This window comes from Lepidochelys kempii, chromosome 11 (genome assembly GCF_965140285.1).
Source record: "Lepidochelys kempii isolate rLepKem1 chromosome 11, rLepKem1.hap1, whole genome shotgun sequence".
Lineage (NCBI taxonomy): Eukaryota > Metazoa > Chordata > Testudines > Cheloniidae > Lepidochelys > Lepidochelys kempii.
Genome location: NC_136390.1, coordinates 52,965,756 through 52,991,597, shown reverse-complemented (window position 1 = coordinate 52,991,597; position 25,842 = coordinate 52,965,756). Strand labels below are relative to the sequence as shown.

General features: G+C 54.3%; 1 protein-coding gene across 2 annotated transcripts in view; it reads left to right on the top strand.

The window, feature by feature from the left end:
- The first annotated feature begins 15,540 nt into the window (after window positions 1-15,540).
- Window positions 15,541-25,842, top strand: part of STAT1 (signal transducer and activator of transcription 1) — a 44,145-nt gene continuing 33,843 nt past the window's right edge. For both annotated transcript variants that reach the window (XM_073306195.2, XM_073306194.2), the window contains exons 1-3: window positions 15,541-15,679; window positions 24,467-24,595; window positions 25,428-25,572. In XM_073306195.2, coding sequence (XP_073162296.1) covers window positions 24,468-24,595; window positions 25,428-25,572 — 273 coding nt within the window. In that variant the 5' untranslated portion in view covers window positions 15,541-15,679; window position 24,467. The remainder of the gene's footprint in view (window positions 15,680-24,466; window positions 24,596-25,427; window positions 25,573-25,842) is intronic.

The following is a 25,842-nucleotide window of genomic DNA, read 5'->3' as shown; positions in this document are numbered from 1 at the left end:
ACCGTTCCCCATTGAGAGGGACGTCCCGCCAGCGTTCGCCCACCCACAGCCGTCATGCCTCAGGACAGGAGAGGCAGGCTCACCAGAGCCCCCTTTGGTCCCCGCACTGGGGGCACTGATCGAGGGACTCGAGGCGTACCTTGCCAGTAGATTGGCGCAGACCCTCTGAGGCACGTGCCACCCAGCAAGAACTCCGGGACCAGCCCTAACCATCTTCAAGGGCCCAGTACCGACTGGGCATCAAACACCACCAATTGCCGGCCTGTCAATCAGCCATGTCCAAAAGGAAGGTTGCCCTACTCAGGACAATCCTCCTGGCAATCAGCTCATAGCAACAATGGCGGGGGACGGTCTATTCCCAGTCCCGAAACTCCCTGGAAAAGATCGTTACCATTCCCCAGGCGATACTTACCTCACTGCAATGGTGGACTGACCACAGGACAGTCCTAGAGGGGGTTCCGTTCAACAAGTCCCCCACTCCATCGAATTGGTGTTGGATGCCTCGGACCTCGGCTGGGGTGCGCATCTCAGTGACCTCAACACCAGGGATGTGATCCCTGAAGGAGTCAAAAGTTGCACATAAACGTCAAAGAGTTCTGAGTAGTCCAGCTGGCATGTGGAGTCTTCCTGCCCCACCTGTCGTGCAAGGTGGTACGAGTCCTGATGGACAACACAGCCTCGATGTTCTACATCGACAGGCAACGGGGAGCACACTCGTTGACTCTCTGTCAAGAGGCACTCCGTCTTTGGGAAGCTCATCACCTTCCTGGTGTCAAGAATAAGGTGGTGGACCAGCTCAGCAGGGACACAGCAGCTGATAACTGCACTTTCACTTTCTGTGTACTTCGCAGCTGCAAAGTCAAAAATTGTCTAGAGATCACAAGACAACAAATATGCTGAATTTAGAGTTTTGCCAGATCACCACCATGCAACGAATTAAACAGAAACATGAAAATTTCAGTTGCCAACTGGTTCTTCTACTTAAAAAGACAATACCTATAACCAGACCTCAGCAGGATTACAATCCACAAGATTTACCATATGCACTTTGCATCTGGATTTTGTTCCCTGACAATGACATTTTGAAAATTGTTTCATTAGCACAATATCTATAGACAGATCCCAAAGTAAAACAGGAAAGGAGGCGTACGTATTGGAGGCCTGTTCCAAAGCCCAAACTTTTATTCTTCCATTGTTTTGCCAATCTTTTTTTCCTGTTCAGGAGGAACAACATATGCCCCTATTTCTGTGAATATCAGTTAATACAAGGCTCCAAAGAAAATCATAAAGGAAAGATAACATGAAACAAAAATAAACTATCAGAAAATCCAGTGAGGGAATGACGTTAATTGTCAGGGAAGATAATAAGGAACGTTCTTTTGCTTTCTGGCTGTAGTTGTTCAGCAGTCAAAAACTACTGTATCTTACATGGAAATCTTAGTTATAAATTTAGAAATGGGAAAGGCCAACTATATTTGTATGTCCTATTTTTAACCCTTTGCATCTTATTTCTTCCCACTGTATAATACAGAATCTGGTGAAGTTTGCCTCCATCCACATACAGTTAACCTGTAATTAATTTTAAACAGTTTAAGCAGTTCAGAATCAAATTATGTCTAGCTTCCACAATATACATGTCAACAAATGCCAGCGTAGCATGTGTTTAACTGGTGGTTGACAAACTATGAGATGTTTTATTCCAAATGTAAAAAGTGGGTCATTTTTCACAGTGTCTTATTTGACAGCTCTTTATCGTAGAGTTTTTAAACTCTAAGAAAAAAAAACTTCTACGTGTGAGGAAACCCGAAAATATTCAGAGCAATAAGCTCATTCCTTACTAAAAATTAGGGGAAATAATGGCGGTATAAGAAGATTTGGAAAGAAAGTATAGCTGCAAACCTAACCATGGCATGGCAACCAGTGATTCTATAACTTAAACCCCCCTCGTGAAAGGTCGCTTCTTCCACAAGTACCCAGAAAAAATGAGTCAATAAGTCATCACACACACAAAACCATCATGATTATTTCCTCCTCTGTACTTCCCAGTGCATCCTGTCTGCTTTGAATCCATCTTGTCTAGATTTGGCGTGAGTGTCTGTATTGTGTGTATAGTAGTGTCAAGCACATTGTCAGTGCTTAATAAAATCCACAATAGCTCATTTCCACCCCAATTTTCTATTAACACATATGTAACACCTCTAGTTTTATTACCAACAGAAGAATTGCAAAATCATGTTGCAACAACAAAGGAGATATTATGGTTGTATTTTTACGATGGATCAAAATTGCTTTTGCTGTTTTCAAAATACTGGTCCTGTGTCTCTGCCCTTTTAATCAGTGTCTTGGTGACAAACACTGTCTATAAACAAAAACTATGTTACTTCTCTTCCACCAACATCCTGACATGTGTTGGCAACTACCTGACACCCATCTTCCAACCCAGAGGTGGCTGCAGTTCAGTGATGCTTGTACGTGCACCACGCCATACCAAGGAGGAAGCAATGGGGGTGTTCTGCTTAAAAACTGATGGCACTCCATGGGTCATTGGTGTAAACTTGCTTTGGAATCCTTTGCATTGAAAGGGCTCGAGGCTGCCAGGAGGATGCGGATATATTCAGCTGGCCACGTTCCTTGCAGGCGGTGCCTCTGTATTATTCCAGCACACCTTGAAGGAGCAGCATCAGGCTGAAAAGTCAAGCATTCAAATGACAGCAAAGGCCGGAGGCACAGCAACCGGCTAAAAATGCACCAGGCAGTCAAGCGGCCTGGCAGATTTTCAGGCAGAGCATTTGTTAAATGATTCAAACACCCTATTTTGCTAGCTGGTCAAGCACCGAGCTAACAGAATGCAGTAGGGAAGGGGGGGAAATCAGCTCGTTCCCCAGCGAGGGCACAGGGCCAGGGACACAGCTGCTCAAGGTAACCTCCATTTCCCCGCCTCAGGCTGCTTTAACTTTCGCTTTCCTCTCAATCACTGCCTTCTAGTTCCAGGAGTCCTTTCTCAGAAACCACGTGGCTCAGCTGTTCCCGGTTTTGCTCACCCCTCCTGCCTCCCTGGCCCCGTCAGCCAATCGGCCAGAGGCCAGCCAGTGTTTCCAGGCCCTCGGTGCCTGCCAAGATGCGATCAGGCTGTGCAGCCTGCTGCGGGTTGTAAAGCTTGTGCTTCTGGACAAGTGCTTCAGATCCTAGGACTGGAAGAAACTTTGAGGTCATGGAGTCCAGTCCCCCTGCACGCAGGGCAGGATTAAGTTCTAGACCAGTGGTGGGCGGCCCGCGGCCCGCATGCAGCCCATCAGGGTAATCTGATTGCGGGCTGAGAGACATTTTGCTGACGTTGACCATCCACAGGCTCGGTCCCCTGCAGTTCCCAGTGGCCACGGTTTGCAGTTCCCTGCCAATGGGAGCTGTGGGAAGCAGAGCCAGCATGGTCACTGGGAGCTGCGGGGGCCGTGCCTGCGGACAGTCAACGAAAGCAAAATGTCTCGCAGCCCGCAATCAGATCCGCAGGTTGCCCACCACTGTTCTAGACCATCCCGGACAAGTGTTTGTCTAACCCGCTCTTAAAAATCTCCAATGATAGAGATTCCACAACCTCCCTAGGCAATTTATTCCAGTGCTTAACCACCCCAAAAGGAAGTGTTTCCCAATGTCCAACCTAAATTGCCCTTGCTGCAATTCAAGCCCATTGCTTCTTGTCCTATCCTCAGAGGTTAAAGAGAGAACAATTTTTCTCCCTCTTCCTTGTAACAACCTTTAACTAAAAGCTAATCTTCAATTCCTGGAGCGGCCAGGACAATCCTGGAGGGTTGCCAACCCTAGCAGACAAGTCATCTGGGAAAAGGCCTGCAGAAGAGCTCTGTGGGGCTTGAAAGCTTGTCGCCAACAGAAGTTGGCCCAATAAAAGATATTCCCTCACTCATCTTGTCTCTCTAATATCCTGGGACACACACTGCTCCAACAATACTGTAAACAATGCTTTAGCTCAGAGGTGGGCAAACTATGGCCCTAAGGCCACATCAGGCCTGCTGGACCGTCCTGCCTGGCCCTTGAGCCCCCAGTCCCTCCCCCACTGTTCCCCTTCCCCCGCAGCCTCAGCACACTGCACCGCCAGCGCTCTGGCCCGACACTCCTGCTGGGCAGCGAGGCGGCGTAGCTGGTATGGTCAGGGGATGGGGAGTGAGGGGTCCCAGGGGGCAGTCAGGGGTCAGGGAACAGGGGGTGGTTGGATGGGGTGGAGGTGCTGGGGGGGTAGTCGGGGACGGGGAGCAGGGGCAGTTGGATAGGGGGTGGAGTCCCCAGGGGGCAGTTAGGGGCGGGGGTGTGGATAGGGGTCATGGCAGTCAGGGGACAGGGAGTGGCGGGGGGTGGGGTGCTGGGGGGCGGTTGGGGCGGGGGGTCCTGGGAAGGGGTGGTCAGAGGTCAAGGAGCAGGGTGGGGTTGGATGGATCGGGGGTTGGGAGGTGGGCAGGAAGTGGAAGGGGGTGGATAGGAGGCAGGAGCCAGGCTGTTTGGGGAGACACAGCCTTCCCTACCTGGCCCTCCATACAGTTGTGCAACTCCGATGTGGTCCTCGGGCCAAAAAGTTTGCCCACCCCTGCTTTAGCCAATGCACTATAACAGTGATCTTAAAAAAACAGGACAGCTGTAACATGGGTAAACTGAGGGGCAATGCTGAGAAAGGGGTCCCACAGTACTCCATAGGAGTACAAAGCTATATACTTTTGTCATATGTACCTTTGTACTTATAATTGATTCATGGTCACTGGCCACAAATCTGTGATTGACAAGTCATGGTTTGGTTCTTATAACAGCAAAAATCACAGGGCTATATTCTCAATTAGGTGGACAGGGATTAAGCTTTATAACTGCCATTAGTGTCTATGGGAGCTGGGTGACTAAAACCATAGTGCAATGAGTTAAGACTAACTACTTAGTTGGGCATTGGTCCTGGTTCTTACTTTATTTTTATTATTGTTTAACATGTGGTGGTAGCACCCACAGGCCCCCTGTTACGATCCCATTGTGCTAGCTAGGCATTTCCCCCAAAGAATATCATCTCTATTCTTAATAGTGCTTAACATGAATTATTTGTAAGATTCAAATACAAACCCATCTTCAAATAAAATTAAGATTGTGATTAAAATACAACACAATAAAGGAAATGGAAAGTTAAAGCTAATGCACATATAACAGGCCCTGTTCTGCATTAACGTATCCGATGAAACCCCACTGGAGGAATACTGCTTTCCAACCCATGAAGTGGGCTCCATAGATGCAGAGGCTGACCCACACAGAGCACATTGTAGGATTGGGGCCTTTATTAGCAAATTGGGTCACACAGTGCACTGGTTTCCACCCTTTTCAATCTGTTATTCCATTATAAATCAAAGTAGAATTTCCCCATTACGTGTGCACAGTGCCCAGAGACATAATTTTGGCAACACAACCCTTATTTTAATTGGGTTGTCCCAAGAACACGTGCACAGAATTCAAAACCTTCTAATACATTTTGTGGCTAATGCAAATATCATGATGTCAACTTTATGAGTTTTTCCCAGAACATACTGTTTTAAAAGTGGGAACTGTAAGTCCTCTGCTGAAAAAATATCATATTTGGATCATCTACTAGACCAGTGGTTCCCAAACTTGTTCTGCCGCTTGTGCAGGGAAAGCCCTTGGCGGGCCGGGCCGGTTTGTTTACCTGCCGCGTCTGCAGGTTTGGCAGATCGCAGCTCCCAGTGGCTGCGGTTCGCTGCTCCAGGCCAATGGGAGCTGCTGGAAGCGGCGCAGGCCGAGGGACGTGCTGGCCACCACTTCCAGCAGCTCCTATTGGCCTGGAGCAGCGAACTGTGGCCACTGGGAGCCGCGATCGGCCGAACCTGAGGACATGGCATGTAAACAAACTGGCCCGGCCCGCCAGGGGCTTTCCCTGCACAAGCAGCGGAACAAGTTTGGGAACCACTGTACTTGACAAAGCAAAAGAACTACATTCAGCTTGTCTTCTATGGGAGTTCTTATTACAGATTTATATTGGCGAAAACAAAGCTGACAATCAGAGTTGTTCAACAGATTCAAAAACAAATAAAAATGCTGATGACAAACGGAAACTACTTTAAATAATTTCCCCTCCCAGTCTCCAAGCAGAATTAAGAGGCTTCATGAAAAGTATGGGCCTCAAGCCAACTGTCAAAAATCCTCCATTAGTACCTTGGAGAAGTGTCTCTCTGTGGTATGTACTTTGACCTGACACATGCCTCTCTGAAGACAATATGAGTTTTGCTATTGACTTCAATGGCAGCAAGACTGAGCGGTCAGTGAGGCAAGCCCTAAAATAGTCATGCTAAAATACTCTAGTCTTTTTCTCTTGAAAGACAGAAACCCTCCTCTTGTGACTTAAGCAGGAGTTGGGGGCACACAGCAATTTGCAATATGGGCCCTTAATTTCTCTGTCTAAATGTCAAGGTTAGGTTTCACTATCGGGTTTCTTAAAGCTATGGCACCAGCACTGTGCAGCAAAACTAGTGCAGCTTTTTACTGAATGCCTTTTTAAAAAACCAATATATCAAAAAACTTCATGGGGCACTGGAAGGGAAAGGTTTATTTTATTTTAAATCAAAATGCAACAGTGAAACCGAAGTTTGCAAGAGGTGCAACACAAGCAAGTTGTCATACAATGCACCACTAAAATTCAAAGCTAGTGAGGAGAACTTGCATTGAAATGATTTTTCCCATGGAATTTGGTGGTTTATTGATTTACTGTCATCTTTTTGCTACAATTCTCAAACATGAAGGTTGTAAGTGCTGTAAACATGCTCATGAATGGGTTTCTTTTTAGCACATGCAGCAGTTAAAATGTTCTTGACCCCTTTTTGAGGAATTAATAGTGACAAATAAAAATGTTTCGAACTCCCTGTAAATCTCTTAAGTAGACATGGCAAAAGGCGAGGCTGTACTCAAAGGTCAATCTATGGCTGCCAACTGAACTAGGTAGTTTCTGAAAGTTGATTGCAACACATCTGAATAAGCAGAATGTGGTGAGTGGAAATTGCTGCTTGGTAGTTAGCCCTATTGAACAGGACAGTGGGGACGGTTGTGGGGGTTAGCCCTGTGGAGTGGGACGGGAGGCAGGGGGCTCTGTAGGGCGGGGGTTAGCCCCATGGAGCAGTGTGGAGAGGAAGAGGCTCTGTGGCGTGAGGGTTAGCCCTGTGGAGCGGAGGAGGGGGTTCTGTGTGGTGGGGGACTTAGCCCTGTGGAGTGTGGGGGGGCTCTGTGGAGCTGGGCGGGGAGAAGGGGCTCTGTGGAGTGGGGCTTAGCGCTGTGGAGTGGGCTCTGTGGAACCCATCAGGGGCGCACTGTGGGGTGGGGATTAGCTCTGTGGAGCAGGGGCGGGGGGTGAAGGAGTTCTGTGGGGTGCGGGTTAGCGCTGTGGAGCAGGACAGTGGGGGGGGGGGGCTCTGTGGGGTGGGAGTTAGCCCTGTGGAGCCGGGGGGGGTATGTGTGAAGGGGCTCTGCGGGGTGGGGGTTAGCCCCGTGGAGCGGGGGGGGTATGTGTGAAGGGGCTCTGCGGGGTGGGGGTTAGCCCCGTGGAGCGGCGGGGAGGGTGAAGGGGCTCTGCGGGGTGGGGGTTAGCCCTGTGGAGCGGGGGGGGGTATGTGTGAAGGGGCTCTGCGGGGTGGGGTTAGCCCCGTGGAGCGGGGGGGGGGAGGGTGCAGGGGCTCTGCGGGGGGGGGTTAGCCCCGTGGAGCAGGGGGGGAGGGTGCAGGGGCTCTGCGGGGGGGGTTAGCCCCGTGGAGCACGGGGGGGAGGGTGAAGGGGCTCTGCGGGGTGGGGGTTAGCCCCGTGGAGCAGGGGGGGAGGGTGCAGGGGCTCTGCGGGGGGGGTTAGCCCCGTGGAGCGCGGGGGGGAGGGTGAAGGGGCTCTGCGGGGTGGGGGTTAGCCCTGTGGAGCCGGGGGGGTATGTGTGAAGGGGCTCTGCGGGGTGGGGGTTAGCCCTGTGGAGCCGGGGGGGTATGTGTGAAGGGGCTCTGCGGGGTGGGGTTAGCCCCGTGGAGCGGGGGGGGGGTGCAGGGGCTCTGCGGGGGGGGTTAGCCCCGTGGAGCAGGGGGGGAGGGTGCAGGGGCTCTGCGGGGGGGGGTTAGCCCCATGGAGCACGGGGGGGAGGGTGAAGGGGCTCTGCGGGGTGGGGGTTAGCCCCGTGGAGCAGGGGGGGAGGGTGCAGGGGCTCTGCGGGAGGGGTTAGCCCCGTGGAGCGCGGGGGGGAGGGTGAAGGGGCTCTGCGGGGTGGGGGTTAGCCCCGTGGAGCCGGGGGGGGGTATGTGTGAAGGGGCTATGCGGGGTGGGGGTTAGCCCCGTGGAGCGGGGGGGGAGGGTGCAGGGGCTCTGCAGGGTGGGGGTTAGCCCCGTGGAGCAGGGGGGGAGGGTGCAGGGGCTCTGCGGGGGGGGTTAGCCCCGTGGAGCACGGGGGGGAGGGTGAAGGGGCTCTGCAGAGTGGGGGTTAGCCCCGTGGAGCAGGGGGGGAGGGTGCAGGGGCTCTGCGGGGGGGGTTAGCCCTGTGGAGCGCGGGGGGGAGGGTGAAGGGGCTCTGCAGGGTGGGGGTTAGCCCCGTGGAGCAGGGGGGGAGGGTGCAGGGGCTCTGCGGGGGGGTTAGCCCTGTGGAGCGCGGGGGGGAGGGTGAAGGGGCTCTGCGGGGTGGGGGTTAGCCCTGTGGAGCCGGGGGGGTATCTGTGAAGGGGCTCTGCGGGGTGGGGGTTAGCCCTGTGGAGCGGGGGGGGTATGTGTGAAGGGGCTCTGCGGGGTGGGGTTAGCCCCGTGGAGCGGGGGGGGGGGAAGGGTGCAGGGGCTCTGCGGAGGGGGGTTAGCCCCGTGGAGCACAGGGGGGAGGGTGAAGGGGCTCTGCGGGGTGGGGGTTAGCCCCGTGGAGCAGGGGGGGAGGGTGCAGGGGCTCTGCGGGGGGGTTTAGCCCCGTGGAGCACGGGGGGGAGGGTGAAGAGGCTCTGCGGGGTGGGGGTTAGCCTCGTGGAGCAGGGGGGGAGGGTGAAGGGGCTCTGCGGGGTGGGGGTTAGCCCTGTGGAGCCGGGGGGGGTATGTGTGAAGGGGCTCTGCGGGGTGGGGGTTAGCCCCGTGGAGCGGGGGGGGGAGGGTGCAGGGCCTCTGCGGGGTGGGGGTTAGCCCCGTGGAGCAGGGGGGGAGGGTGCAGGGGCTCTGCGGGGGGGGTTAGCCCCGTGGAGCGCGGGGGGGAGGGTGAAGGGGCTCTGCGGGATGGGGGTTAGCCCTGTGGAGCCGGGGGGGTATGTGTGAAGGGGCTCTGCGGGGTGGGGTTAGCCCCGTGGAGCGGGGGGGGGAAGGTTCAGGGGCTCTGCGGGGGGGGGGTTAGCCCCGTGGAGCACGGGGGGGAGGGTGAAGGGGCTCTGCGGGGTGGGGGTTAGCCCCTTGGAGCAGGGGGGGAGGGTGCAGGGGCTCTGCGGGGGGGGTTAGCCCCGTGGAGCACGGGGGGGAGGGTGAAGGGGCTCTGCGGGGTGGGGGTTAGCCCCGTGGAGCCGGGGGGGAGGGTGCAGGGGCTCTGCGGGGGGGGGATAGCCCCGTGGAGCGCGGGGGGGAGGGTGAAGGGGGTCTGCGGGGTGGGGGTTAGCCCCGTGGAGCGGCGGGGAGGGTGAAGGGGCTCTGCGGGGTGGGGGTTAGCCCTGTGGAGCCGGGGGGGTATGTGTGAAGGGGCTTTGCGGGGGGGGTTAGCCCTGTGGAGCCGGGGGGGGTATGTGTGAAGGGGCTCGGCGGGGGCGGTTAGCCCCGTGGAGCGGCGGGGAGGGTGCAGGGGCTCTGCGGGGTGGGGGTTAGCCCCGTGGAGCCGGGGGGGGTATGTGTGAAGGGGCTCTGCGGGGTGGGGGTTAGCCCCGTGGAGCCGGGGGGGGTATGTGTGAAGGGGCTCTGTGGGGTGGGGGTTAGCCCCGTGGAGCGGCGGGGAGGGTGCAGGGGCTCTGCGGGGTGGGGGTTAGCCCCGTGGAGCCGGGGGGGGGTATGTGTGAAGGGGCTCTGCGGGGTGGGGGTTAGCCCCGTGGAGCCGGGGGGGTATGTGTGAAGGGGCTCTGCGGGGTGGGGGTTAGCCCCGTGGAGCTGGGGGGGTATGTGTGAAGGGGCTCTGCGGGGGGTGGGGGTTAGCCCCGTGGAGCCGGGGGGGGGTATGTGTGAAGGGGCTCTGCGGGGTGGGGGTTAGCCCCGTGGAGCCGGGGGGGGTATGTGTGAAGGGGCTCTGCGGGGTGGGGGTTAGCCCCGTGGAGCGGGGGGGGGTATGTGTGAAGGGGCTCTGCGGGGTGGGGGTTAGCCCCGTGGAGCCGGGGGGGGTATGTGTGAAGGGGCTCTGCGGGGTGGGGGTTAGCCCCGTGGAGCCGGGGAGGGTATGTGTGAAGGGGCTTTGCGGGGGGGGGGGTTAGCCCTGTGGAGCCGGGGGGGGTATGTGTGAAGGGGCTCTGCGGGGTGGGGGTTAGCCCCGTGGAGCGGCGGGGAGGGTGCAGGGGCTCTGCGGGGTGGGGGTTAGCCCTGTGGAGCCGGGGGGGGTATGTGTGAAGGGGCTCTGCGGGGTGGGGGTTAGCCCCGTGGAGCCGGGGGGGGTATGTGTGAAGGGGCTTTGCGGGGGGGGGTTAGCCCCGTGGAGCCGGGGGGGTATGTGTGAAGGGGCTCTGCGGGGTGGGGGTTAGCCCCGTGGAGCCGGGGGGGGGTATGTGTGAAGGGGCTCTGCGGGGTGGGGGTTAGCCCCGTGGAGCGGGGGGGGTATGTGTGAAGGGGCTCTGCGGGGTGGGGGTTAGCCCCGTGGAGCGGGGGGGGTATGTGTGAAGGGGCTCTGCGGGGTGGGGGTTAGCCCCGTGGAGCCGGGGGGGGTATGTGTGAAGGGGCTCTGCGGGGTGGGGGTTAGCCCCGTGGAGCCGGGGGGGGTATGTGTGAAGGGGCTTTGCGGGGGGGGGGTTAGCCCTGTGGAGCCGGGGGGGGTATGTGTGAAGGGGCTTTGCGGGGGGGGGTTAGCCCTGTGGAGCCGGGGGGGGGTATGTGTGAAGGGGCTCTGCGGGGTGGGGGTTAGCCCCGTGGAGCGGCGGGGAGGGTGCAGGGGCTCTGCGGGGTGGGGGTTAGCCCCGTGGAGCCGGGGGGGGTATGTGTGAAGGGGCTTTGCGGGGGGGGGGTTAGCCCCGTGGAGCCGGGGGGGTATGTGTGAAGGGGCTCTGCGGGGTGGGGGTTAGCCCCGTGGAGCTGGGGGGGTATGTGTGAAGGGGCTCTGCGGGGGGTGGGGGTTAGCCCCGTGGAGCCGGGGGGGGGTATGTGTGAAGGGGCTCTGCGGGGGGTGGGGGTTAGCCCCGTGGAGCCGGGGGGGGGTATGTGTGAAGGGGCTCTGCGGGGTGGGGGTTAGCCCCGTGGAGCGGCGGGGGGTATGTGTGAAGGGGCTCTGCGGGGTGGGGGTTAGCCCCGTGGAGCGGGGGGGGGGTATGTGTGAAGGGGCTCTGCGGGGTGGGGGTTAGCCCCGTGGAGCCGGGGGGGGTATGTGTGAAGGGGCTCTGCGGGGTGGGGGTTAGCCCCGTGGAGCCGGGGGGGTATGTGTGAAGGGGCTTTGCGGGGGGGGGGTTAGCCCTGTGGAGCCGGGGGGGGGGTATGTGTGAAGGGGCTCTGCGGGGTGGGGGTTAGCCCCGTGGAGCGGCGGGGAGGGTGCAGGGGCTCTGCGGGGGGGGTTAGCCCCGTGGAGCGGCGGGGGGTATGTGTGAAGGGGCTCTGCGGGGTGGGGGTTAGCCCTGTGGAGCCGGGGGGGTATGTGTGAAGGGGCTCTGCGGGGTGGGGGTTAGCCCCGTGGAGCGGCGGGGAGGGTGCAGGGGCTCTGCGGGGTGGGGGTTAGCCCCGTGGAGCGGCGGGGAGGGTGCAGGGGCTCTGCGGGGTGGGGGTTAGCCCCGTGGAGCGGCGGGGGGTATGTGTGAAGGGGCTCTGCGGGGTGGGGGTTAGCCCCGTGGAGCCGGGGGGGTATGTGTGAAGGGGCTCTGCGGGGTGGGGGTTAGCCCCGTGGAGCCGGGGGGGGGGGATGTGTGAAGGGGCTCTGCGGGGTGGGGGTTAGCCCCGTGGAGCCGGGGGGGGGGATGTGTGAAGGGGCTCTGCGGGGTGGGGGTTAGCCCCGTGGAGCGGCGGGGGGTATGTGTGAAGGGGCTCTGCGGGGTGGGGGTTAGCCCCGTGGAGCCGGGGGGGTATGTGTGAAGGGGCTCTGCGGGGTGGGGGTTAGCCCCGTGGAGCCGGGGGGGGGTATGTGTGAAGGGGCTCTGCGGGGTGGGGGTTAGCCCCGTGGAGCCGGGGGGGGGTATGTGTGAAGGGGCTCTGCGGGGTGGGGGTTAGCCCCGTGGAGCCGGGGGGGGGATGTGTGAAGGGGCTCTGCGGGGTGGGGGTTAGCCCCGTGGAGCCGGGGGGGGGATGTGTGAAGGGGCTCTGCGGGGTGGGGGTTAGCCCCGTGGAGCCGGGGGGGGGATGTGTGAAGGGGCTCTGCGGGGTGGGGGTTAGCCCCGTGGAGCGGCGGGGAGGGTGCAGGGGCTCTGCGGGGTGGGGGTTAGCCCCGTGGAGCGGCGGGGGGGGGTGCAGGGGCTCTGCGGGGTGGGGGTTAGCCCCGTGGAGCCGGGGGGGGTATGTGTGAAGGGGCTCTGCGGGGTGGGGGTTAGCCCCGTGGAGCGGCGGGGAGGGTGCAGGGGCTCTGCGGGGTGGGGGTTAGCCCCGTGGAGCGGCGGGGGGGGTGCAGGGGCTCTGCGGGGTGGGGGTTAGCCCCGTGGAGCGGCGGGGAGGGTGCAGGGGCTCTGCGGGGGGGGTTAGCCCCGTGGAGCGGCGGGGGGGGGTGCAGGGGCTCTGCGGGGTGGGGGTTAGCCCTGTGGAGCCGGGGGGGGGTATGTGTGAAGGGGCTCTGCGGGGTGGGGGTTAGCCCCGTGGAGCGGCGGGGAGGGTGCAGGGGCTCTGCGGGGTGGGGGTTAGCCCCGTGGAGCGGCGGGGGGGGTGCAGGGGCTCTGTGGGGTGGGGGTTAGCCCTGTGGAGCGGCGGGGAGGGTGCAGGGGTTCTGCGGGGTGGGGGTTAGCCCCGTGGAGCGGCGGGGAGGGTGCAGGGGCTCTGCGGGGTGGGGGTTAGCCCTGTGGAGCCGGGGGGGGGTATGTGTGAAGGGGCTCTGCGGGGTGGGGGTTAGCCCCGTGGAGCGGCGGGGAGGGTGCAGGGGCTCTGCGGGGTGGGGGTTAGCCCCGTGGAGCGGCGGGGAGGGTGCAGGGGCTCTGCGGGGTGGGGGTTAGCCCCGTGGAGCCGGGGGGGGTATGTGTGAAGGGGCTCTGCGGGGTGGGGGTTAGCCCCGTGGAGCGGCGGGGGGGGTGCAGGGGCTCTGCGGGGTGGGGGTTAGCCCCGTGGAGCGGCGGGGAGGGTGCAGGGGCTCTGCGGGGGGGGTTAGCCCCGTGGAGCGGCGGGGAGGGTGCAGGGGCTCTGCGGGGGGGGTTAGCCCCGTGGAGCGGCGGGGAGGGTGCAGGGGCTCTGCGGGGTGGGGGTTAGCCCTGTGGAGCCGGGGGGGGTATGTGTGAAGGGGCTCTGCGGGGTGGGGGTTAGCCCCGTGGAGCCGGGGGGGGGATGTGTGAAGGGGCTCTGCGGGGTGGGGGTTAGCCCCGTGGAGCCGGGGGGGGGATGTGTGAAGGGGCTCTGCGGGGTGGGGGTTAGCCCCGTGGAGCCGGGGGGGGGATGTGTGAAGGGGCTCTGCGGGGTGGGGGTTAGCCCCGTGGAGCGGCGGGGAGGGTGCAGGGGCTCTGCGGGGTGGGGGTTAGCCCCGTGGAGCCGGGGGGGGATGTGTGAAGGGGCTCTGCGGGGTGGGGGTTAGCCCCGTGGAGCGGCGGGGAGGGTGCAGGGGCTCTGCGGGGTGGGGGTTAGCCCCGTGGAGCGGCGGGGGGGGGGGTGCAGGGGCTCTGCGGGGTGGGGGTTAGCCCCGTGGAGCCGGGGGGGGTATGTGTGAAGGGGCTCTGCGGGGTGGGGGTTAGCCCCGTGGAGCGGCGGGGAGGGTGCAGGGGCTCTGCGGGGTGGGGGTTAGCCCCGTGGAGCGGCGGGGGGGGTGCAGGGGCTCTGCGGGGTGGGGGTTAGCCCCGTGGAGCGGCGGGGAGGGTGCAGGGGCTCTGCGGGGGGGGTTAGCCCCGTGGAGCGGCGGGGGGGGTGCAGGGGCTCTGCGGGGTGGGGGTTAGCCCTGTGGAGCCGGGGGGGGGTATGTGTGAAGGGGCTCTGCGGGGTGGGGGTTAGCCCCGTGGAGCGGCGGGGAGGGTGCAGGGGCTCTGCGGGGTGGGGGTTAGCCCCGTGGAGCGGCGGGGGGGGTGCAGGGGCTCTGTGGGGTGGGGGTTAGCCCTGTGGAGCGGCGGGGAGGGTGCAGGGGTTCTGCGGGGTGGGGGTTAGCCCCGTGGAGCGGCGGGGAGGGTGCAGGGGCTCTGCGGGGTGGGGGTTAGCCCTGTGGAGCCGGGGGGGGGTATGTGTGAAGGGGCTCTGCGGGGTGGGGGTTAGCCCCGTGGAGCGGCGGGGAGGGTGCAGGGGCTCTGCGGGGTGGGGGTTAGCCCCGTGGAGCGGCGGGGAGGGTGCAGGGGCTCTGCGGGGTGGGGGTTAGCCCCGTGGAGCCGGGGGGGGTATGTGTGAAGGGGCTCTGCGGGGTGGGGGTTAGCCCCGTGGAGCGGCGGGGGGGGTGCAGGGGCTCTGCGGGGTGGGGGTTAGCCCCGTGGAGCGGCGGGGAGGGTGCAGGGGCTCTGCGGGGGGGGTTAGCCCCGTGGAGCGGCGGGGAGGGTGCAGGGGCTCTGCGGGGGGGGTTAGCCCCGTGGAGCGGCGGGGAGGGTGCAGGGGCTCTGCGGGGTGGGGGTTAGCCCTGTGGAGCCGGGGGGGGTATGTGTGAAGGGGCTCTGCGGGGTGGGGGTTAGCCCCGTGGAGCGGCGGGGAGGGTGCAGGGGCTCTGCGGGGGGGGTTAGCCCCGTGGAGCGGCGGGGGGGGGTGCAGGGGCTCTGCGGGGTGGGGGTTAGCCCCGTGGAGCCGGGGGGGGTATGTGTGAAGGGGCTCTGCGGGGTGGGGGTTAGCCCCGTGGAGCGGCGGGGAGGGTGCAGGGGCTCTGCGGGGGGGGTTAGCCCCGTGGAGCGGCGGGGAGGGTGCAGGGGCTCTGCGGGGTGGGGGTTAGCCCCGTGGAGCGGCGGGGAGGGTGCAGGGGCTCTGCGGGGTGGGGGTTAGCCCCGTGGAGCGGCGGGGAGGGTGCAGGGGCTCTGCGGGGTGGGGGTTAGCCCCGTGGAGCGGCGGGGGGGGTGCAGGGGCTCTGCGGGGGGGTTAGCCCCGTGGAGCGGCGGGGAGGGTGCAGGGGCTCTGCGGGGTGGGGGTTAGCCCTGTGGAGCGGCGGGGAGGGTGCAGGGGCTCTGCGGGGTGGGGGTTAGCCCTGTGGAGCGGCGGGGAGGGTGCAGGGGCTCTGCGGGGGCAGGGGGGCTGTGGAGGAGCGCGGTGAAGCGGGGAGGGGAGGACGCTTTCGGGAACGGCCGGGTCTCCGGCCGCCGGAGCCAGCGGATTGGCTGGGGCTCGGGATTGGGCCGGGCGCTGCCCGCGTGGCTCTCGCTTTGTTGCTGTTTCCCGGCTCGGTTTCGTTTTGCCGGCGCAGCAGCGGAGCGGTGACAGCGGGGTCCGGAGCCCTCCTCTCGGGAGCCGGGTGAGTGTCCCCGCGGACCCGGCCGCCGCCAGCCCCGGGGCGGAGTGCGCGCGATGCCCGCCTGCCCGGCCCCGCACGCCGAGCTGGGGTCCGCGCCGGCTGCCGGGCACGGAGGCGCCCACGGGCTGTTTGCCCGCCCTGCTGCCGGGGCCCTTAGCGCCGGGCGGAAGCCGCCGCGGGCTCCGAGCTCAGCCCTGCCGGGAGCCGGGGCGGCCCCGGGACTGAAGTGGCCCGAGACAAGCCCGGGGAGCAAAGGAGGGATGGGCGCTCCCGGGGCTGCAGCGAGCCTCGCGGGACCCGCCCTCTGTTCCCCGGGTTTGGCACAAGGTTCCTTCCTCAGCCCAGTCCCCTCAGCGCTGGGTGCCCCAGGGCCGGCAAGGGGGGTAACGCTGCTCCCCGCCATCAGAGGCAGCGGTACGCGGGGGGACACTCCGTTCCTGGAGCAGCAACACGAGTCCCACCGGGCGGGAGAGCAGCAGCGTGCAAAGTCGGATTGAATACAGGCCTTGCTCGACCCCCCTGAAACTTCCAGCTTGCAGTTTAAAGGGGGGCACTACCACGGTGAAGATCACACTTCAGCTTGAAATTTTGTTTACCTGTTATAACTGAGAAAGGTTGGGGGGCAGGGGAAGCTTGTTGTTTACTTTGGCATTTGACAGCACATAGAATGAGTTGTTCTCTGGCGGTGCGTTCTGTACTGCATTAGGCAACAGCCAGATGTTTGTAACAAAAAAGGAAAATGTGATTGTCGAACCAGAAGGAAAAAAGGGGCAGTTGCAATGACTGAAATTACTTTAAATTCCCCTTTTTTAAGTGAACCGGCTTCAGACTTTTTTGAAAGTTTTATCTACAACGTAGCTCTGAACACCCAGGGACTTAAGTTAAACAGCAAAACAAACCTATGCCTGGAATCATAGACGTTCTTATTTTTCAGTATCATAGAATATCAGGGTTGGAAGGGACCTCAGGAGGTTATCTAGTCCAACCCCCTGCTCAAAGCAGGACCCATCCCCCCAATTTTTGCCCCATCCCTAAATGGCCCCCTCAAGGATTGAGCTCACAAGGCTGGGTTTAGCACGCCAATGCTCAAACCACTGAGCTATGCCTCCCCCCAATCAGTTGTACAGAAATTTCTGTACAAAAATCAGCGAAAGTATCTGTCAGTTTATGGGCAAATAACAAAACTCGCTCACGAAGTGGTCCAGAACAGTAAAGCTACCAGGAGTTTATGTTGTTTTTCATGTAAAAAAGAGGAAGAGTAAGTTTGATGCTGGGTACCAATTGCTCCTTAGAGATCAGGGCTTATTATTCAAATTATGTTTTGTTTAAAAAAATAAAAGTCTTTGACCCTTTTCACTAGGGTTTGAAATTATGTAAGAATGACTTTAGAAATGCAGATCTGAGCTCTGGGTGGGTTGAACTTGGCATGACTGAGGGAAGAGAAAAGGCACAGAAGTGACTGTATGCGACATTGACAGCCACCTGGGGCCGTGTATATAGTCCCAGCTATAGTTAGCGGGGGAGTAGACAAGCAGGAGTGTTGAGTTGTGGAAATGTAAGTAAATTTCAGGGGTTATAGACTCTGCAACTCAATTGATTTTGGGTTGTGGGATTGTTTTAACTCTTAAAATGAATCAATCAAAATTAAAGGTTTAAGATTAACTTCTCTCTCTCTCTTTTAATAAAGTGAAAAATTGCCAGTATGCATCCTTCAGGAAGCCTGAATTAACTTATTTAAAAAGAAAGGAATGAAGTGAGGTTAAGCCCATCCTTTGCACAAACCCTGAGAAGTGGAACTTCATGCTGGGAATAAAATTCATTCCTCACATGCACCCTACCGGTGGGCAGGCTCTGACCAAGTCACAATGACTGCTACTTGATCCTATCCAGTGGTGAGCTGGAGTCGGTTAGCGTGAACCGGTTGTTAAATTTTGAAGCCGGTTTAGAACCGGATGTTAAAGGGGTGGGCAAACTGTGGCCCGCGGGACCGTCCTTTCCGTCCCGCCTGAGCTCTCGGCTGGGGAAGCTCCCCTGAGAATTTTTACTCACCAGCAGCACTCTGGGCCTTCAGCGGCACTTCGGCGGCAGGTCTTTCACACGCTCCGGGCCTTTGGCGGCACTTCGGCGGCAGGTCCTTCAGTGCTGCCAAAGACCCAGAGCGACTGAAGGACATGTCACCGAAGTGCTGCCAAGACCCAGAGCGACTGAAGGAACCGGTTCTTCAGCTCAACACTGATCCTATCCTATTATACTGACCACAGCCCCCCTGCATCAGCATCACAAAGTATTCCAGTGACTGGATTCAGTGTCACAGATTCAGTGATCCTTCCTATGACCCCAAACCTCTCCTTGAGTCAGTGGAAAAACTCTGGCCCTAGTACATGCTAATCCTCTTCCTTTGCCCGGCAAGGTAGTGAAAGCAAGAGCCACAGAAGAGCTTACCTCTATGGTATTCTCCCCTACAGTGGGTGCAGATGTCTTGGCTAAAGAGTTTAAGAACAGGTAGGGAGATTTCAGACATGTAAGGTGACTTGTAAATGGCAGCGTCCTTCAGGAACTATGCTGCCTTGGGGCAGTGCCACAACAAAACACAAAAAAGCCACTCCTTTATAGAACTGGACCTTCCCATCTCTTCAGATTTTCCAGATATGTATCGTTGGGAACCTACATCACCTGCTTCTTCCGAGATCCGAGGTTTTTTTAGTACCATATCCCTTTCCTAAATAAATACACACAGAGGGGTACAACTTGGTCCCAAGATTTTAGGAGGGCATAATGAAGGAACATTGGATTAAGAACATAGTATTATGAAAAATGAAATGTAAAGATCTTGGATACTTGCATACCTTTTCAGAGAGAACATGCACAATTAGAGAAATAACTTTCAGAGGGACTTAGGAGCCTAAGTGACTTTAAAATCTAAGTCAGAAGGGACCATTATGATCGTTGACCTGGGTAACATAGGCCATAGAGTTTTGCTAAGCGATTCTTGCAATGACCCCTTAATTTCTGGCTGAACTAGAGCAGTTGACTGAGGCTCATGAGCACAAGTGGCTCTTTAATGTGTATCCTGTGGCTCTTCGCAGCACAGGATATTAAAACACTGATTTAATTATTAGCCAATCAGGATGCTTTTACTATGTTATTAAACATAGGTTAGACAAACACCTGTCAGAGATCACCGTGATTGATCAGTCCATCAGCCCTCACAGAGAGAGTGCCGATCACTAGTCAGTCCTTGAGCCGCCCGCTGGCCAGGCTGTCAGTGGCACCAGTCACCCAATTGGCATAGCGCACCAGCCCAGAATCCCTGAGCAATCCGCCAACCTCAGCCTCTCAAGTAGCTAGGCAGGCACACACCACCATGCCCAATCCTGTCAGAGATAGTAGTCCTGCCTTGAGTGCAGGGGCCTGGACTAGAAGATCTCTTAAGATTCCTTCTAGTTCTAGGATTCTGTTAACCCAGTGTTTCCCAAACTTACAGTAGTTTTTCCCAAACTTACAGCGTACCCCTTTTGAGACATGTGTCTTACCAGCATAGCCCTTCTCCGGTGAAGATAATTCGGGGGGGGGGGGGGGATGATAGCCACATAACACACTCCTAATTAGTTTCATTCTGGATTAAATGTTTATTAGAAATAAATACAAAATTATATTACATACAGTTGAAACAAATTTTAATAGAAATAATAGTTACATATAGAAATAGTACTAAAATAATTAAAATAATAAAAGTGAATCAACAGTCTGGCAGAACAGCATATTATATATATGGTGAATTTGTATAATTCTGAAATTAAAATATGCTGGTTTGGTTAGGTTACTGAAGAAAGCACTAGTTTTAATACTTACGATTTCGGTATTGAAAAATTTTCAGTACAAACCAAACTATTCAGTGCGAGGGATGGAACTGCTTTTGACCAGACACTATCGTGGGGATATCTGGCTTGATGTTTGTGATCTTAAGATGAAGATGGGGCTCCACGTCAATAAGACGATTTCATTTTTTTGTTTTGATGTCAGCTAGCGCAGAGAATCCGATCTCGCACAAATACAAGGTGGGAAAAGGCGGAAGATACTTGACAGCTTTGTCCGATAGAGCTGGATATTCAGAGCTAACCCCCAATCAAAATGACGTCAGTGTATTTTGCTCAAATTTTGTTTTCAGGAAGCTATCTGAAGCCAGCTACAAGAGCTGTTCTTCTGAAGCAGAGAGGTTATTTGGCAAAGTTTTATCATGAATGTTCAAAGGGTTCCTTATCCATTCAAAGGTGCCATCCAGTTCAGGGAAATACTTACGCAGATCTTTCTGTAAGCTTTCCAAATGCTGCTTCGTGGTTTGCAACACATCACTATCAAGTTCATTAGTAGAGTTTACTACTAAATCATGAAGAGATGGAAAGGAATCCAGTTCACGATGACTAAGACGTTTATGCCACACTTTCAATTCTGCGACCATGGCACTCACTTTGTCTTGGACATGGAATATGGATGTGAGTTTCTCTTGCAAGGATAGATTGAGATTGTTTAAATGAGCAAAGATATCTGCAATATATGCTAGTTTGCATAGCTGTTTCCAGTTGTGTATATCGTCTTGCAGGTTAAAGGTTTCATCTAAAAAAACTTGCAGTTCTCACAGCTCAAACAGGTGATTCAGAACTTTTCCACATGAAAGCTAACGCACTTCAGTGTGAAATAGGAGGTGTGTGTAATCACTGCCCATCTCATCACAAAGCTGAGATAACAGCCGGGCGTTCAGAGGGTGGCCTTTCACAAAATTGATTATTTTCACAGCTTCATCCAGTACTTGCTTTAGATCTGCCTGCGTGTTCTGGGAATGCAACGAGTCAATTTTGCTTCTGGCGCAACAGCTTGAATATGTGCAACAGCTCCTTTCTTCGAACCAATCATGGCTCTGGCACCATCCGTGCTTATTCCAACACAATGACTCCAATCCAAGTCTTTGTTTTTGATAAAGTCATCAATAACTTTTAAAAATAGCTTCTCCAGTTGTATGTGTTGGCATAGGTTGGCAGAACAAAATATCATCGTGGACTTCATTATTCAGGTCGTATCTGACAAACAACAAAAGATTAGCTAAGTTCACAATATCAGTGGATTCATCTGCTTGCAGTGCATAGTAGCAACTCTTTTGTACTCTTGACAATAATTGCTGCTTTCCGTTTTCGGCCATATCTGTGATTCTATGATGAACAGTGTTGTTTGAGAGGGGGACACAATCTATAGCTTTGCTAGCCTTGTCTCCAATCATCACTTGTACCATTACTTTGGCTGCAGGTTTTACTAATGTCTCGCCAATCACTTCAGCAGCTCCAGACTTTGCAAGTAAGTATGCTACACTATATGAAGCTTCCAAAGCTTTCATATTTTCACCTCCTGTCACATTACGAATTGTTTTCTGGGACTTTTGGAGATCTTTGCACCTATTTTCACAGAATTCTACAGGTTTTCCCTATTCTTTCACTGTTATTGAAATGGCATTTTAGGTTGGATGGTTTCATACTTTCATTTGTGAGAGTCTCATAACAAATCACACATAGTGGAACAGGGTCCACCTCGTCGCCAGTCCGCAAAAATCCCAGTTTAAGATATTCAACATATTTGCGATCTTTTTTCGTTTTCTTTGCAGCTGATACGTTCAATAAACTTACAGATGGTTCACACGGTTCACTAATTTTGTTGTCACAATTGTCTGATGTAGCCATATCACTGCATTTTTTGGCATAATTATCACTAGCATTCGTATTTCCTTCACAATTTTCTTTTGTACATTTCAAACTTCCTGTTTTTAGCCAGTGATCCATTGTAAATGGGTTTAACAAAAACAAAGAGAAATTTTGTATATTAATACATGCCAAGTATGTACTTGCTACGATCTTTAGATTACTACGAGTAGTTATTCACTTTTATCTTTTATCCGTCAGTCTGACTTCTGCGCGTGCCACAAAGGCACATGTATTGCCCAAGCCACGGTAACACGCACGCGTGGTTTGTGTCGGCTCTGCTGTGCTATTAGATGTTACTGAATGCGTTATCATATTAGTTACAATGTAAACCTGGATTTCTACTGTACAAGTGTACACCATTCTTATATATTAAATTTTAGTGAATTGTTTTCTGCTGCTAAAAAAATGATAAAGTAAAATAAAAAATTCTGCCGCGTACCCCTTGAAATCCTTTCACCGCCAGGGGTACGTGTACCACACTTTGGGAAATACTGTATTAACCAGTTGTAGTTGATAAGTTAATCTCACAGCAAAATGACCAGTTATTTTATTATATATTTCCCATCATACTGTTTAAATATGAATATATAGTAAGTGAAACAATGAATTCGCCCTACTGTGGCTCTTTTGGGCAATGTTGATTGCTAATTTGGCTCCTGAACCACTGAAGTCATGAGTATCACTGAGCTAGAGCATCTTTTTAAAAGACTCAGTTATGGAGAATCCACTACATCTGTAGGTAACTTCTTCCAGTGATTAACAACTCTCACTGTTGAAAATTTTCACCATATTTCAAGCCTGAATTAGTCTCTCTTCAGCTTACAGACCTGGTTATGCTTTTTGTCTGCTAAATTAAAGAGCTTTCTAATATGAGAAATCTTTTCCCTGAGTAGGTACTTATAGAGGTGATCTTCAATAAGATAAACAGATTGAGCTTCCTTAGGCTGTCACGGAGGCAGGCTTTTCGGACCTCAGATCATTCTTACGATCTTTCTGAACCTTTTCCAATGTGTCAACTTCTTTTAAATTCTGGACATGAGAATTGGACGCAGTACTCCAATAGTCTCACTAATTTCCTAGACAGAGGCGAGACCAGTTCCCTACTGCTTCTCAAGATGCCCCTTCTTAAAACTGGGCCACAATATCACATTTGCTGCCTTAGCCATTGGATTGCCCTGCAAGCTCATGTTCAGCTGATTATCTACCAAGACCCCTCTGACTTAAATACTTCTGAAAATGGACTTTGAAAATGCTATCCAACATCTGAACAAGCCAACCACTAATTTTATACACTCTAATATAATCTCCCTTTGGTGCCTCCCCCCAACTATACAGGTCTTCACTTTTTGCTTCTCTATTGTTAGGGCTTGTCTTCGCTGCAAAGATAACTCGAGTTATAACTCAAGTATTGCCCTAACTCTAGTCCCTTCTACACATGAAACCTTTTAACCAGTAGGCTACTGTTCAAGTTAGCACAACTCATCAGGGCTACTAACACAACCCTCTCTGCTACTAATTAGAGCTGGGAGGGCAGCGGTCTTATTCCACAAACATTTGAAATAAAAAAAATCCTTTTCTGCATCGGGATGAAACTGAGACCTTTTGAAAATTTTCCATGAAAAACCAATGGGAGAGACCCACCAGAGAGGGGGATACTGACCCACTTCAGAACAGCCAACAGCCTGATGCTTAGGGTCCATCACATTCCAGGTGAGTGCCCTACACTAGGCTATAGAGTTAGTGGGTCTCTCTCTCTCTCTGTGTCCTGTTGGAGCTGTTCCCCTTTGTATAAATGAGTTAAATGTTCATTGGGTCAGAGAAAAAGACTGGCTCTATGACCTGCTAGTTAGGTCACTTATCTGGGACATGCGAGTCCTTGCTCCAGATCAGGCAAAGCAAGGACTTGAAGCCCTAACCACTGGGCTACTGGCTTTTCTGGGGTAAGTCTGTCTCTTACCGACACTTTTGTGCAAAGTGTTTGGCTACGATCAGTCGGCATTTTCTGACATAAAAGTTATCAAATTCTTGACCAGCTCTACTGCTAACCCAGTCACTCTGCATAGTAATGCAATTGCTCTGTGGCTCAAGTGTTATTTCGTACTGTGGCCACTCTCACTCAAGGTAGGCTAACTGAGGAGTTAGCTCCAATCTAGGTAACTCAGATTAACTGCAGTGAAGACAAAGCCTGAGTAGTCATGATGTGGGGCAGGGGAGGAAGCAGGTAGAGTTTCTTTATATTTTTCCATTTAAAGAGATCCTATCCAGTTTTCAGTATTGAGTTAAATGTAGTTTCAGGTACTATGCCTTCACTTGAGTTCCCTGACCATTTTTATGGGTTTGCAGTCACATTTTTAGGTCTCTTAAGTTCTTCATTCTCCTATTGATGGATTAAAAATTCATCCACGCAGAAGGGGAACTGAATGAGAGACCTCAGTCCTGCAATATACAATATGCAGACAGCCTGCTGCTCCTGCACAGAGCCCCATTGCAAGGTCTAGGACTGCATTGGGAAAACACTGAAACTGTCTCTATGCAAAGTGCTGTCAAATGTACAAAATTAACAGATTGGACAGGGATCACTGTTATAGCAATCTTAAACGTTAATTATAAAAAAAATAGGTAAGAGTTTTCAAAGAGAAGTGTGATTTCTTTTTTAAGTTGACTCTCCATTAAATAAAGATGTAAATTTTACAATTCTTCTTTGCATCATACCCTTAATCAGAGCTGGCTGGGAAAGGATGTTTATTTCCATGCAAATAAAATTGTCAAAATTTTCTTGACATTTTTGGGAATTTCTGAAAACCCGAGAACCAAACATTTCCTGGGGTCTTTTTTTTTTTTTTTTTTGGACAAAAACCTGAAAATTTTCTGTGAACAGAATTTCCCCCCAAAATTTAGTTTAGTTAGAAAAACATTTTCCATCAAAAAATATGTTTAGATAGTAGAGCTGAACATTTCTTCTTAAATACCTTGTACTGGGATGTAGGTATGAAAAAGATTTGTGTAATTTTATTAAACTTTATTCATCTTGATTCCACAGGATGACTCAGTGGTATCAGTTGCAGCAACTTGATTCCAAATTCTTGGAACAAGTACACCAGCTGTATGATGACAGCTTTCCCATGGAAATCAGACAGTATCTGGCACAATGGCTGGAAAATCAAGACTGGTGAGAGCAACGTGCTGTAATGTATATAGGAATTTGCCATTATATTAGTTGACTGGTGATGCCTTTGAAATATATGGTGGCAGGTTCTGGCCTTGTGTGCCGATGGCTCTCATGGATAACCATGCATGCACGTCTAAGAACAAGGTCACCTCTGTTGTACAGTGAGAGCAAGCAGCCACTTAGGGCAGTAAAATACAAGGGCAGCAAACTGTTCAGTAAATTTTTGTGAGAGTGACCATTGGGCGATGGGGACAGACATTTAGTAGTTGCCTATGTGGCTGCTAGTCACTGTTTCCCATGGACTTCCTTCCAGCACTTAACAATCTGGTCTGGGCCTCTTGGGTAGTGCAGGTGTTGGCTGCTCAGGGGTACACAGCAGTTTCCCTGTTTGGCTTGTCCACCAGAGAGAGATGGGCAATTATTATTAAAGGGATATATGAGCCAGGTGTTTAGCTTCATCTCCACTAGCAAACTGAAGTATTGTTAAAATCTCTAGAGAATATCTTTTTATAGAGCTTCATTAACATGCAAATGACTACATCCCACTTCCAGCTCCTCAGTATAGTAGAGATTAAGGAAAAATACATGTGCAAATACACAATGTTGAAGAGTAACCCTAAGAAAAAAGCAAAGAAAGTAGTATTCATTTGAGATGATAATGAAGGAATAAAATGGTTACAGAGAGTGGAATTGAGTGAAATCTACAGATGCCTATTCAATGCTTTTAAAAACTAATACCAGAATCTGAAAAAAATGCATTCACTTACCGTATTTTTCTAAAATATCAGTTTAACGGTTGCATTTAATATTAAAGATGCCTTAAATATTCTAGGGAGCATGCTGCCAACAACGTTTCATTTGCTACAGTATTGTTCCATGACCTCCTGTCACAGCTAGACGATCAGTTCAGTCGGTTTTTAATAGAAAACAACTTTTTGTTGCAACACAACATCAGGAAAAGCAAACGTAATCTTCAGGTATGTGTGTAACTTGTTTTGATTCACACAGGCATACTACTGTCATTTTATTAGGGTCTTATTTTATTCAAGAGAATATTCTTCTAACTTAAACACAATCAAGTTAAAGGTCATACCCCCTCTGAGGTTTTTTCTTAAAACTTCTGAATGGTACATGTAACTCCTGAGTACTATAACAGTTTAAAGAAATGATTTTTTTCCAGTTTGTTTACTATGTTTATTTGGTAGCCCTTTGTGTAAGTTCTTTACTTTTTCCTATTTATTCAGTTT